Source organism: Jaculus jaculus, chromosome 13 (assembly GCF_020740685.1).
Source record: "Jaculus jaculus isolate mJacJac1 chromosome 13, mJacJac1.mat.Y.cur, whole genome shotgun sequence".
Taxonomy (NCBI): Eukaryota; Metazoa; Chordata; class Mammalia; order Rodentia; family Dipodidae; genus Jaculus; species Jaculus jaculus.
The window spans coordinates 73,278,639-73,293,868 of record NC_059114.1 but is presented as its reverse complement, the minus strand read 5'-3'; the positions used below and the strand labels follow the sequence as shown (position 1 = coordinate 73,293,868).

Genomic DNA, 15,230 nt, shown 5'->3' with positions numbered 1-15,230 from the left:
AGGTATTTAAATTTATTTGTAATTCTTAAACATCTTAAGTTTAGCTTAGTGTCACCTTCAAGGTTATGCAAAGTTTCTGCCATAATTTTTTCCCCCCTTTTATATGCTTAATTCTTTTTTCTTTCTCTTTTTCTTTTTGGGTTTTCAAGGTAAGGTCTCACTCTAGCCCAGGCTGACCTGGAATTCACTATGTAGTCTCAGGCTGGCCTCAAACTCACAGCAATCCTCCTATCTCTGCCTCCTGAGTCCTGGGATTAAAGGCGTATACTTTTTAAATTTTTTTTTTTTGATTATATGAACCTATTGGTGTTGGTCATATTCCCATCAGCTTATACTCCTATATCCTGTCCTACCTGCCCCCGGTCCATTGACTCTCCTCCCCCCTAAAACCACTGGGGTTATTGATGCTCACTGTGAATTCTCTCTCCTGCTTAACCTTAGAAGCATGGTTGATTCCGAAGACACAAAACACAGTTCTGAGCTAATTAAATTATTATTTAATTTAATTAATTTATTTATTTGAGAGCAACAGAGAGATAGAAAGAGAGAGAGAGAGAGAGAGAGAGAGAGAGAGAGAGAGAGAATGGGTGCACCAGGGCCTCTAGCCACTGCAAACGAACTCCAGACGCTTGTGCCTCCTTGTACATCTGGCTAATGTGGGTCCTGGGGAATAGAGCCTCGAATTGGGGTCCTTAGGCTTCACAGGCAAGCGCTGAACCACTAAGCCATCTCTCCATCCCTCTGAGCTAATTTAAAAGGTGATGGGAGTTCAAGAATTTTCTTCTTGAAAGTTTCTTTTGATGAATTATATATACCTAAACCAGCCTTATGTTTCTTTAGCCACACATCTGCTATGTAATATCCACCACGATGAAATACCAAGTCAAATGGGATCCTTAGGTAACATGTGGCATCACAGAAAGGGTTGAGGAGAACATATCTGGTGTCATCAGCTTATTCAAATTCATGCCTGTACAAGTAAACTCTTATCTTTAAAACTTGTTAGGATTTGCTTTAAGTCCTTTATAAGCTCCCTCGGCTGAGGACCCTGGGGCCACTGGAGGTTTAAGCAGGCCTGGGCTGTCGGGCAGGACCAAGGGTCCCTCCTGTCAGAGGCTGCAGCAGACCTAGATGTCACCTTGAGATTGGCAGGAGTGAGGCTGCTCCCTCCCCCAGCCCGGGACACGTGGATGTCCTGATAAGACTTAGGTTTCGCTGTCCCCAGAGCCTAGTGACCTCTTGCCACTTGCCCAGCACATCCCTATATGTTAATGAGGTATCAGCTAGCAGCCTTCACACAGCCAATCCCCCTGTGACCTGTACCTTATACCTCCTTCCCTCACTACTTAGACCCTGTGACCCTGTCCCGATCACCTGCGATGTCACTGCATGCTTATTAGGCATCAGGGGGACCTTTGTACTAATCAATCCCCTTATGACCCGTACTTCTTCCTGCTCTTTCACAAACGCTTATAAACCCATTCCCCTGACAAATAAACGAGCTGTTCTCTGAAGCTGTCTCCCAGGTGTTTCTTTCTGTCACCCTCATGGCCGTTCAAGACCCTGCTCCGCAGTCGCCTGGACGCCCCTGGGACACAGAGGCGCTGTGGCCCCAGGGAGGAATGGAACCAGCACTTCCTTCTTTGGGCATCATTAGACATCTATATAGTGAATATCATAGCAGCTAAAGGACATTAGTCATGTCATAGCTCGATTGTACTGGTGGCCTTCCTTGTTCACAGTAGCCTATACCCAGCTCTTGGCAAAAGGGCTTTGTAGCTTCTCTCATGGAGAGATGGAACGGAGAGATGGAACCTCCTTCCTGAGTGCCTGAATTAGGCTGTTCTCGTGACTTGCTTTTGCTAGCAGAATGCAGTGGTTGATATGCTGGTTCTCAGATCTTGCTCCCCGTTCTTGATGTTGTATTTGACCTTTGGTACAAGAACGAATATGGACTACCCTGCGTGAAAGAGCCAGGTGACTCAGGCCAGGCCGCCCCAGGGTAGCCCTTGGATAATCTCCAGCAGGTGCCTGGAAGACCAATGGAGGTCAGTAGGCTCTTCTGGCTGAGGGCACAAATAGGGTTCTGCAGAAAGTGGCTCATGAGCTACCATTCCCAGGCCAGCAATGAGCCCCTTAAATCTCTAGTGACGGCTGGTCGTTCTTCGTGGGGTATTCACGCTGCAAATAAATGCACATTGTCTCCAGGGCTTGGAATTTGGTCCTATTCACAGACATTTGGTTAATTCTTTTCCACAGTGTCTCCCTGGGCAGCACACAATTGCCCAGAAATAAAGCTGACAAGAGGAAGCTCATAGAATACAGAAGACGCAAAATGGCATTCTGTCGATCAGAGTTTTGCTAAATATACTGAATTTACTTCAAGTCCGGAGTGTGAGATGGGAGAAGAAAAGAAGACTCTGAAGAGGTCAAAAAAGACTTCATTTTGTCCTGGATACCATCCTAGTGACTCTGCCACAACTGACCGCTGAGGTCAAGGAGCAGGCGGTGGGGTGCCCAGAACTGGAACTGATGCGGAGGCTCAGGACAGTGTCGTGCGCAGACTGCTCTGGACAGCTGTGGAGAATCACGCTGTCACTTTCATTCTGCATGACTAGTCAGCTTCTATGTCACCGTCTGGCCCCAGGGACCTGACTGAATGGTGAAGCAATTCACTAAGAGATGGCTTTCTGTCAAAATAAGAGCCATGTGAATACATACTGCACTGTACCTAGTTTTTCTGGTGTGTAACTATACATCAAAAACCTTCTGTGGGGGCTGGAGAGATGGCGTAGCAGTTAAGCACTTGCCTGTGAAGCCTAAGGACCCTGGTTCGAGGCTCGGTTCCCCAGGTCCCACGTTAGCCAGATGCACAAGGGGGCGCACGCGTCTGGAGTTCGTTTGCAGAGGCTGGAAGCCCTGGCGCGCCCATTCTCTCTCTCTCCCTCTATCTGTCTTTCTCTCTGTGTCTGTCGCTCTCAAATTTAAAAAAAAAAAAAAATTTAAAAAAAAAAACCTTCTGTGGGCCTCGTGTGCTTCTGTGACTTGCATATTTTTAAAACCTTCATTTATCTCATATCAGTCTTAGGAGGCAGGCAAAGTCATTACGACCATTGCCATTTTACAGATGAGAAAACTGAGGGACAGTTAACGAGCCAGGATTCAACTGCAGAAAGATCAATTTCAAGCCTTATGCCTATTGATAGTGCTAACTTAGTTTGTTTTTTTTGTTAATCAGTTATTTAGTTTTAATTAGAAAAAAACATAATTAGGAAAAGAAATGTTATGTACAATGGAGATCTTGTTAACCTTTCAATAGAGGACAGAAATTGAGAACATGACCTAAGAGATATTTCTGATCAGATCCTGACTTCTGGCTTAGATCAGAAAAGCCAAAATGGGGTTGGAGAGATGGCTTAGTGGTTAAGCGCTTGCCTGTGAAGCCTAAGGACCCTGGTTCGAGGCTCAATTCCCAAGACCCATGTTTGCCAGATGCATAAGGGGGCACATATCTGGAGTTCGTTTGCAGTGGCTGGAGGCCCTGGTGCGCCCATTCTCTGTCTCTCTCTCTGCCTCTCTCCCTCTGTCTCTCGCAAATAAATAAATAAAAATAAACATTTTTTTTTTTTAAAGAAAAGCTAAAAGGAAGAGAAATCCCGAAGCGCAGGTAAAATGTGAGCGGGCAGCAGGGGAGTAGGATACTCTGGGAGGAAACAGGCTGAATACAAACCCTGGACGGGTCGGGGTAGAGGTGTACAGAAACTTAGACGTTTAGAATGACAGATGTGGCAGTTGGATGAAGAAAAGTAAGAGGCAGTAAGACTAGAAAGATGGATTATATAAGGCTTTGGAGCCCATTGGAGGTTAGGTTAGAGAGGATTCCCTCCTTTCTTCCTTCCCTCCCTCCTTTCCTTTCTTCCTTTCTATCTTTCTCTCTCATAGATGGATTTCATCTGATTTGTATGTACTGAGGAGAGATTAGAGATCTGTGAACAGGGTTTTTGGAATGCTTAGAACAGGCTGTGTAGAGGACAGATTTGGGATTCTTCCTGTATCTCCTGCAGTCGTGTGTGGAAAAGACCAGAGAAGGGAGAGAATTGAGGCGCATAGACTAGCAGAGGAATGAACAAGGGAATCGCAGGAATTAGAGGCTCTGCATTCTCAAATATGGGGACACTATTGATATTTGGAACTATGAAATGTTTCCTTATAAAACTTCCCTGTATACTGCAGAACTTTGATTGCCCTTGGCTCCCAGACATTAAATGTGGGTTACGGCCCCTCCTCCATTGTACCAAGCAGAAACATCGCAGCTCATCTCTGAGTCTCTCCTGCCATTTGATTGGGAACTAAAAAAGGAAATGAAGAGGACATGACAGAAATGACCAGATGCCCCAACTTGGAAAAAGAATTAAAAAAAAAAAAAAAAGGCTAGGGCAATGTTTTAGCCAGACAGGAACCGATGGATAGCAGTGGTGACCCTTGGGTCCCTGTAACAGGATATTGAGAGGTGAGCGAGCCATTATATGGAAGGGAACCCAAAAGAAACTATCTCAGGAGAGAGAAGACACAAAATCAAGAACAATGAGAAACTTAAACCCAGCTTTCATTATGAGTCCTGACCCTCTCAGACAAGTCCATAAATGAAAGATTTTCTATCCAAAATGCAGGGAAGCAGGAGGCACTGATCACTGTCATTAGGAAGTCTCCTGCCAAGGATATCCTGTGTCGTCATAGCCCCGAAGCACTAAAGTCTGCAGTTGCAAACTCCCCATTTAAAGCCAAACTGCCCAGAATTAGCGGCTGTTAGCACTCTTCAAAAAATTTTTATTTATTTATTTGAGAGTGACAGAGAGAGAGAAAGAAGCAGAGAGGAAGGAAGTGCCAGGGCCTCCAGCCACTGCAAATGAACTCCAGACATGTGCGCCCCCTTATGCATCTGGCTAACGTGGGTCCTGGGGAATCGAGCTTTGAACTGGGGTCCTTAGGCTTCACAGGCAATCGCTTAACCACTAAACCATCTCTCCAGCCTGGCTGTTAGCACTTTTAACACAGCTGCTAACTTCTTTGCTGAGTTAAGAGGTATTCAGTGGGACAGTTTATTTTATTTTGTCCAAGTCAAATGATGACATTTGAGCCAACGTAAATTATTTGTGTCTTGATTTATTATAATCAGAACATGTTAACCTCTGAGTTTAGTCATCATAGTTTATGTGTATGCTACCATGGTTTAGTTTCCTTGGATGTAGTAATTTCTTACAGAATCAATTAACATTTTCCAACCAGACAGAATATATTAACTATCCTTAGGACAAAGGCACTGCAACATATTTGAATTCAGTAAGTTCATAACTGGGCTGGAAAGATGGCTTAGTGGTTAAGGCGCTTGCCTGCGAAGCCTAAGGATCCAGGTTTGATTCTTCAGGTCCCACGTAAGCCAGATGCACAAGGTGGCACATGTGTCTGGAGTTCGTTTGCAGTGGCTGGAGGCCCTGGCATGCCCATTCTCTCTCTCCCTTCTTCTCTCTCTGTCTCTGGTAAATAAATAAATAAAAATAAATCTTAAATAATAAATACATAACTATTCTGGGATTTCAGGATGGATGAAAAGTAAGAGTGTGGGTCATCCCATCATAAATATTTATTTTATTTTATTATGTATTCATGTAGGTATGTGGGTGTTTTTTTTTTGTTTTTGTTTTTCGAGGTAGGGTCTCACTCTGGCCCAGGCTGACCTGGAATTAACTATGTAGTTTCAGGGTGGCCTTGAACTCATTGCAGTCCTCCTACCTCTGCCTCCCAAGTGCTGGAATTAAAAGGCACCACCACGCCAGGCATGTGTATTTTTAAAAAAATTTTGTTTATTCTTATTTATTTGATGGAGAGAGAGAGAGAGAGAGGGAATGGACACGCCAGGGTTTCCAGCCACTGCAAAGGAACTCCAGATGTGTGAGCCCCCTGGTGCATCTGGCTAACGTGGGTCCTGGGAACCGAGCCTTAAACTGGGGTCCTTAGGCTTCACAGGCAAGTGCTTAACCGCTAAGCCATCTCTCCAGCCCCATTTAAAAATTTTTTTTGTTTATTCTTATTTATTTGATAGAGGGAGAGAGAGAATGGCATGTGTGTATTTTTGAGGCAGGGTCTCATGAATGCTATGCCGCCTCAAACTTGCTTTTTAGCCTACGTGGGCTTAAATTCACAATATTTCTGTCTCTACCTTCTAAGTGCTAGGCCTACAGACATGTGGCATCACATTTCATGCAAGCAATGTTTTAATAATTCTGTGTTAATTATTTCCTAAGGAGAGCCTTCCCATCATTAACAGTGCTTCCTACAGAAGCCACCTTCTTTGGTGTGTCTCTCCATCTCAGTAATGAGCTTGTTCTCCCCAGGGGCCTGCTGACTGTCAAACCCAGTAAGCCCACTGTCCACTCCTGCCCCTGATCATTAGCAGTACCACGTCTCATAAGTGTGCGACTTATATTCTCTAACTCTTCACTGACCTACAAGATTTTCTCATCTACCTAGGTTCTCTATGTGACACTGCCATTGTTTTTATAGGTAACATGGCCAGAGGAACAACAAACAAACACACAAAAAAGACATCAGGATGATGATGTTTTCTGGTTTGCAAGATAAGGAATCATAGGTTCTCAGCCATCTGCCAGAGTTTCAGTGCCCACCTTTTCATACACAATGTGTGACTCTGGTTAGTTAGTTAGCCTGTTTCAGCCTCAGTTTAAAAAAAATTATATATATATGTTAGTAATTTATTTGCAAGCAGAGAAAGACAAAGAGAAGAGAGACAGACAGAGAGAATGGGTACACCAAGGCCTCCATCTGTGAACTCCAGGTGTATGCACCACTTTGTGCATCTGGCTTTATGTGGGTATGGGGGAGTCAAAACCAAGTTATTAGGCTTTACAGTCAAGCACCTTAACTGCTGAGCCATCTCCCCAGCCCTCAGCTTCAGTTTTAAAATGGAAAGCATTACCAGTCTCCTTGGTTGCAGTATTAATTGAGAGAAGTTTTGTAAATTATCTTAAAATCATACTTATAAATACATGCTCTATGCTTTATGAATGTTCACAGTCAATTTCTCCCTGTCGTCAAGAGCCATCCTTTAGAACTGATCAGGAAAGGATGTGATGGAAATAATGGATTAGGAAAGACATTTGTCCCCATTCAACAAGTTAGATTACTATAAGCACAGACAGTGTGGTGGTTTGACACGGGTGTCCCCCATAAGCCAAGGTGTTAGGAATGTTAGGTCCCCAGCTGATGGCAACTTAAGAATTAATGTCTCTTGGAGTTGGTGTATTGTTCTGAGTGGTCTTATGGGTGTTATAGCCAGCTTCCTCTTGCTGGTGTTTGGCGCACTCTCCTGTCGCTGTGGTCCACCTGATGTTGGCCAGGGAGTGATGTCCACCCTCTGCTCATGCCATCATTTCCCCTCCCATCATGGAGCTTCCCCCTCAAGTCTGGAAGCCAAAATCAACCCTTTTTCCCACAAGCTGCTCTTGGTTAGGTATTTTCTACCAGCAATGTGGACCTGAATGCCATAGACATCTTTTTATAAAAAATAAATTTGTAAATAGAGATACAATGGGGATTCACTGATAAAACATGTAATAACTCACATTATAAATGGAATATAAATCCACATGAAAACAAAGTTTAAATGAAATAATTATAGATTCGAATACAAATAATTTTGAAAGTTTAATTTGCCTATTTGTTGTTTTTGTTGTTGGTATACTTAGCTCCATGAGCCAATGAGGGTGATTAATTTATACCAAGAGAATGCTTTGCCATTAAGTTTTAAGTTGGTGCAGAAATTCATGGCAGAGCCAGCAGGCCACAGAAGAAGGGACAGTTCCATATCCAACTGAAAAGTGTGTCATTAGACAAGTCACTTCACCATTAACACCTCAGGTTTTCTACTTGTAAATTAATATGAGTGAGATAAATAATATCTATTCCCCAGTACTGTCAAAGGGGAAAAACAAGAGACAGTATGTTAAAGTGGTTTAAAAATTAAAGTGTTATAATTATATTATTATTCTTATATTAACTGCTAATTAGTAACTGTATTATATTCGCAATTATTCTTAACTTACCTGCCACATTTTACCTCTTTTTATCTTGGGAAATACAATCTAAAAGACCAAGAAAAAGCTGGATGTTTTGAACTTAAGATTACTAAATTCTCTTTTGAGTTGTTACATTATTTGAACAAGTTCATATGATGTACTTTCAAAATTCAAATAGGTGAGAAATGATTTTGGTGCCTCAAAGGATCTCATTAGTTCCAGAAATGGAAATAAACAACACAAACAAACCAATGTTTTGCCAAATTTCTGAAGCCTGAAAATAGGGGGCAACATTTTATCATCACATCTATTTCCTTCTTAATAATTCTAATTTTTTCAATGAGCAAACTGAATTTTGAATATAAGTACTCAAAGAAAATAGAAAGAATATATTGATGCCGTGAGGTCTATCTAGGACTTCCAGTCCCATTATGATTACTTCACAGGTTTAATCCAGGCCTCAGTATTAGTTTTCTGATTGAAATATGAAGTCAGGCCCTTTCAGTTATCCTTCCTCATGTGATCTCTGTAGTGTAAAGCTAGAAGGGACAATTTACATAAGAGTGCCACACCCATAGCTATTTTCCATAGAGAATGAGACCCCGGGGTAGGAAGTTGGACCTCTTACTTGACTCCAGTTTCCAACAATCCAGTGTGCGGGGCTGCGATCCTCCATGGGCTGCTTGTAACTGGAGGCATTTAACAAGAACCCCTCAGCAATTAGACTGGATGCTTCTTGTTCAGTGAGAACTGGCCCAGGATCTTGAGTTGCGCTCTTATTGGTTGGAAAGCGATGGGTTCCTGACTTTTCTGAAGGTACTGGCTGGTGGTCAGTGGTCATTCCCTCAGCTGTGGGTGTGCCATTTTTAAGGGACTTGGCAGGTGGTGAGCCTTCCATCACTGTGCTGGAAGGAGTCCATGAGGAGTCCTCCCTCAGAGAAGGGGTTGGTAGAGGTCCTAGTGGCATTTCTGGATGCTTTTCTATCGGAGTGTCCTTTTCAGGTACTCTGACCTTGCTCCAAATGACAGAGTTGCTCTCACCCTCGTTCTCCTGCTGTTCACTGTCTTCCCCGGAGCCACTGTGAATCTCTGAGTGATCTTCTGGATCGCTTGACAAAGTATTGTAGAATGGGGTTAGCTGCCACGTCACAGCATTGCTGGAAGAAGACAGATCAGATCCGCTGGTGGTAGTCAAAACGTCTCCCTCTGAAGGAGAACTGGTGTATGAAGAGGAAACATTGTCATCATTGGGCTGAATGGTCAAAGACCAGGAGCTGAGGATGGGCTGGGAAGTGCTCTCAGAGGAACTGACAGAGTTGGGGTCCTGGTCGGTTTGGATTGGGCTCTTCTGCCACTGCGTCCCATCCAGGCCTCCTTCTGTGGATGCTGTGGTAGAACTAGGACTATTGACTTCAGGAGCGTTTGTGCTTGCAGATCCGGGCACTGTGGGTGCTGGCAGCGGTTTGGGACTGGACGTAGGTGCAGGTGGAGGGATGGGCTTGAAAGGGTCTTGCTCTGACGTTGGTTGTTTTCTTCCAGTGGAAGTTGTTTCTTTGCTGGGTTTCAGAAGCCTGTGGCTTGATGGGCATTGCTGGAGGCCACACAGAGCTCGGCTGTTGGGCTTCCTTGTCTTATCACAAGGCTCATTATGGTTCTTAGCACACGTGACACTGCGAATCCGCACACCACCACCACAGGAAACCGAGCACTGGAAGAGAGAGACAGCTGTTAGTTTAATGGGGAAAGGTGATGTTCTTCTGGTGGTCAGGCCCCTTGGCAATAGAACTGTGTAGCTAATACTGTCTCTCCACTTGGTTTCTACGTTCTTAGCTTTTCATGGAAATCTGAAAACTTTTGGAGGTCAGCTGGGGCTCAGGACTGAACTGAAAACAAAATCCGTGCTTCAGACAAACTGAAGACTCTTTGGGCTTTGAAAAATGGGTATTGGAAACCACAATGAGTTCAGTGATTTAAATGACTCACTGAAGAGCTGGTAAGCAATATCATCTCTTTCCTAGGGTTATGATGCTAATAAATAATATGAAATATTCTCAGATGACCAGGAATCTATTAAGCTTATTATATTGAAGCTTCCTGTTTATATTTAGAAACATTATTATAACTCACATAGTTTCTCCCAAGCATCAAAATCATTTGCCTATGTCAGATAGCGTTAGATTAACAACTAGACAGTCACTGTATTTCCACATCCATCCTCATGGACCTTTTCTGAAATTTAAAGATGAGCAGTTAAACAAAGGAGGGGTATAGTCTTTCCAGAAGAGTGAGGTCAGTCTCTTAGTGTGGTGCTAATGTACACACTGGGGGAGAGGTGTGTCTCTCACCCTAGTGCTCCTTAAATATTCTGGGGTGAAGAGAGGAGTGCACACAGCTCAAGTGTCATTGAGGAACCCTGACAAAGGCGTCCTTCCTCAGAGTTCCAATGTAAAAAAAACAAAATTGCTTGTTTCATCCAGTTCAATATCTGACAACCATACACACTTCATTTCAGTAACACTGACATTTTAGATATTTGAAAAATTCACACTTTTACCAGGCTACTCCACTTTTAGCTTTTCTTATTAATGACATTTGAAGTCAACTAATCAGTCGTTGGCACTTGTTCGTGGACATCAGGACTGTGTGCTGGCCATTTTATGCTTCTCTACCTTGACTCCCTGACCCTAAAGCAGGTTTCTTAAGAATAGGATTACATTATCCTTTATGGAGTTCATGACGCATCATTGACATTATTCTGTGCGATACTCACAACACTCCTGAGGATTTACAAGGCAAGGATCATTATTCCACCTTCGACAAGAGAGCAATCAAAGCCTCAGGCCTCACTTGAAAGGCTGCAAATCAGCCTCTGTAAAAATCAGATTTATTCCAGATGTTTCCTTCCCCACCTAAGCCTAGTACAACACTCTGTACACAGGTATGTGTGGTGTGTTTATTACCTAACCTTTTGATTTCTGAAAAGTCCCTCAAAGAGATGAGCCATTTCTTATTCATAATTGAATTCCAGAATAGCCCTTAAGACATTGGATCACAGTACATATTTACTTAGTGATTGTTTCACTTCAAAAAATTCAGAAATGAGAAAATCATTGCACATTTGCTTGCATATTTTTAGCTCAAGCTCCTTGCTCTCTCAAGTCCTATTTTCTATTTCCTCACAGGAAAATAATATTGTTTCAATCAAACATAATCACTCACTGATGTATAATAACTCTGTGAAATCAGTTCCTTTGGACAACAAGCCAATGAAGTGGCTAAGTGCATTCTGGGGCCCAACTGTACCAGGCTGGAGCTGTCTGCAAAATAAGCATCCAGCTCCCAGATTGGACTTCCTAGTTCATGCTGAAATAATAATAATAATAATAGTGCGAATTTGGGTGGCAATCGTGCTTCGTATGCCAGGCAGTCACACTTACGTACCACCAAAGTTGAGATGGCCCATGAGGAAACAGTGCCTTCCCGTTCTTCCACAGCTCCTTGCACAACTAACTGAGAGGTTAGAAAGGGCAGGCTGGAGGCATTTTTATTTCTGACTTCCCACAGTATTTTGGGCCTTTTTATGTGTGGCAATTCTTCATGCCCCATACAAGTTAGTTACCTCTTGCTACATTGTGGTCTGAACCCTGTGGACTTTCAACTCTTCATTTATTTGTTTATTTATTTATTTATTTTGTTTTTTTCAAGGTAGGGTCTCACTCTAGCCCAGGCTGACCTGAAATTCAATGTGTACTCTCAGGGTGGCCTCGAACTCACGGCGATCTTCCTGCCTCTGCCTCCCGAGTGCTGGGATTAAAGGTGCATGCCACCACGCCCGGCTCATTCATTCATTCTATTCATACAGAGACTTAATTTCAGTTGGTTTTCCCCTTTCCCTGCCCCCTTTCCTGCCTTCGTCCTCCTGCCCATAGAATTCCCTGTTTGGTTTTCATATCACTTAAGACCTGCTACCTTCCCTATCCATATCCCTATGTTATTTATTTAATTATGAGAGAGAAATAGAAAGAGACAAAGTGAGAGAATGGGAGCTCCAAGGCCTCTAGCCACTGCAAACGAACTCCAGAAGTGTACCACCTTGTGCATCTGGCTTTAGGTGAACACTGGGGAATCAAACCTGGGTCCTTTGGCTTTGAAGGCAAGCGTCTTAACTGCTAAGCCATCTCTTCAGCCCCAAACTTCTCTCTCTCTCTTTTGTTAAAATTTTAAGTTATTTTAATTTTCTGTTTTATATTGACAATATATTTTGGCTATAACCTCCTCCCATTACCTTCTCTTGTTCACCTTCCCTTTCTCTGGACCTCTTCTTCCCAACGAGTCGCTTTCCCACTTTTTTTTAAAATTTTTTCTTTTTTAAATTTATTTGAGAGCAACAGACAGAGAGAAAGACAGATAGAGGGAGAGAGAGAGAGAATGGGCGCTCCAGGGCTTCTAGCCTCTGCAAACGAACTCCAGACGCGTGCGCCCCCTTGTGCATCTGGCTAACGTGGGACCTGGGGAACCGAGCCTTGAACCGGGGTCCTTAGGCTTCACAGGCAAGCGCTTAACCACTAAGCAATCTCTCCAGCCCCGCTTTCCCACTTTGATGTCTTATTTTTCTTTGAGTGTGTGTGCGCGTGTTTATGTCCCACTGAACTTAACTAGGGTTGCCTGCATGTGCACGGGCGGTGGGGGGGGGGTGGTTCTATCAAAACATGTGTAACTTATCAGTGGCTATACCTCCAAAGAAAATGTCTCCCACTCCCACAACCAGTAAGTCCTGGGAGAGAGGCAGAGGGCCTCATGCCTCCTCCATCGTCCATGACAATATCACAGATCTCCACTTTATAAATAACATAATCCCCAGTGTGTGTCCGAGCACATCTCCACACTGGATGCTTCAGGCAGGTTCAGGCTCCACTCTGGGAGCTAATGCACAAGCAAGGCTCTAGACTTCTCTCCAGCAATGCACAGTTCTCTTGCAGTTTTTGCCCCAGGAAATAGCAGAGCAGATATTGACACAATAGGAAACTTTTTGACACTTCTGTCCCCTACCTCATTGTTTTTGTTTGTTGTGACCTGCAATATTTCTTTTTTTTAAAAAAAATGTATTTTATTTATTTATTTGAGAGAGAGAAAGAGGAAAAGAGAGAGAAAGAGAATGGGCACACCAGGGCCTCCAGTCACTGCAGACGGATTCCACAAGTATGTGCCCCCTTGTGCATCTGGCTTATGTGAGTCCTAGGGAGTTGAACAGGGATCCTTTGGCTTTGCACGCAAATGTCTTAATAGCTAAGCCATCTCTCCAGCCCTGACCTGCAGTATTTCCAATGCCTCTAGGGATATGAGAATTTATAATAAACCTTCACAAAAATATTTAAAAAGAAGGTGGGTGTGATGGCGCACTCCTTTAATCCCAGCACTTGGGAGGCAGAGGTAGGAGGATCACCATGAGTTCAAGACCACCCTGAGACTCCATAGTGAATTCCAGGACAGCCTGGGCTAGAGTGAGACCCTACCTTGGAAAAACCAAAGTAACTAAACAAAAATTATACAAAAAAGATTCTTTACCCCTGTAATGGATTATGAAAAAGAAAGAACTATATAACCCGTGAAAAGTGGCTTAAATTCACTATTAACTCGACATAGATTTAGTATTAAATCTCAGCTTACTTGTCTGGAAATTGGAAGAATTTAGCACCTAACCTTCAAGGCCTTTGTGTGGATTCTGTGAAGATTCTGCACAGTATATACAAGACATAGTACTTCATCTGTTCAAGACAACATATATATATATAATTCTGAGCACATACATAGTATATATAAGGCCATTGGTGACTGGAAGTTACTATTGTCATTGTAATAATGATGTGGATAAGGACCATGGGCCTTGGGATCCCTGATTTTTTATTATACTCTTGGACTGTGATACATAGAATTGTCTTATCAGAGGAATTCTGGGTAAAGTAGATGTGGGCACATGTCTAGAAGACACTGGGGAGACCCATGTACCCCTCTGGTTTATTGCTGGCTGTTTTCTAGTTTCTGGCTCCTCAGGGCTAACTGATGGATTAAGAGATTTCAAGAGCTCAGTAATCTTATTAACTATGACTTTGACATACTTAAAAGAGTAAAACTGAAGTTAATAATAGCTACCAATGTAAAATACATCAGATTTTGATGTTTTAGAACAGCCTCAAGGTTAAATTTGGCCTACAGATATGGATTCCTTAGCCCAAGTAATCTTAAAACAACTCAGAAAAATGTAATCAGTGGCCCAAAATGCAAATTTCATATTAATACATTTAATAAAATTTCCATGATTTCATAGTAATAAAAGTCCAGACTTTTGTCATCCCTTGAAAAAGCAGACAATTAGCATGCATTGGTCCCAGTCCCACCCAGCACACAGGGCCCGGCCAGGAAGCTGCCTTGTCTCGCTGCCCCAGACCATGGAGTGCTACTTTGTAATCAGCCCACGTGTCTCTTCTGTGTTTATCTCCTGAGGAACTGTGAGCCCTTCAGATGAGATAAATGCAGCTGGATGGTACCTCTCTTAGAGCCCGTCTCAATCGGCACTTGCAGGATGCTCAAGACCCATTTCAACCGTGATTGTCAGGTGCCCTTCCCTTATAACTTGGAGCTTGCCATCAGACAAGCAGCTTGGTAGGCTATTCATGCCATCCCTTGCCACCACTCCCGGATTAAGGCCCCTTGGGACAGCTTGCTGAGGCTGAAGTCTGCTGCTGAATTGGTCAGCCATCCACACCTGGGGTGCACTGGAGGTGGGGTGGGGGATCGCTATTGGCACAGAGCTGTGGAGCTGAGCGAGTTCATTCCACAGCACAGTTGGCGTCCATCAGAGATTTTAGGCTAAAAGGCTGAGTCGAGAAATAGCTAATACTTGGAACGTAAAATGTTTAAATCATAGTTGCATCAAAATTGTCAAAAAACAGAAGAGAGCAGGGTGTGGTGGCGCGCGTCTTTAATAGCAGCATGCAGGAGGCAGAGGTAGGAGGATGGCCGTGAGTTCGAGGCCACCCTGAGACTACCTAATTTATTCCAGGTCAGCCTGGGCCAGAGTGAGACCCTACCTCAAGAACAAACAAACAAACAAACAAATACAGAGACTAGCTGAAAAGA

At 43.3% G+C, this 15,230-nt stretch overlaps 1 protein-coding gene across 1 annotated transcript in view; it reads right to left on the bottom strand.

The window, feature by feature from the left end:
* Positions 1 to 15,230, bottom strand: part of Adamts12 (ADAM metallopeptidase with thrombospondin type 1 motif 12) — a 293,075-nt gene that overhangs the window by 30,160 nt on the left and 247,685 nt on the right. Inside the window, exon 19 of the mRNA XM_045132353.1 lies at positions 8,722 to 9,801. Within this exon, the coding sequence (XP_044988288.1) occupies positions 8,722 to 9,801 (1,080 nt within the window). The remainder of the gene's footprint in view (positions 1 to 8,721; positions 9,802 to 15,230) is intronic.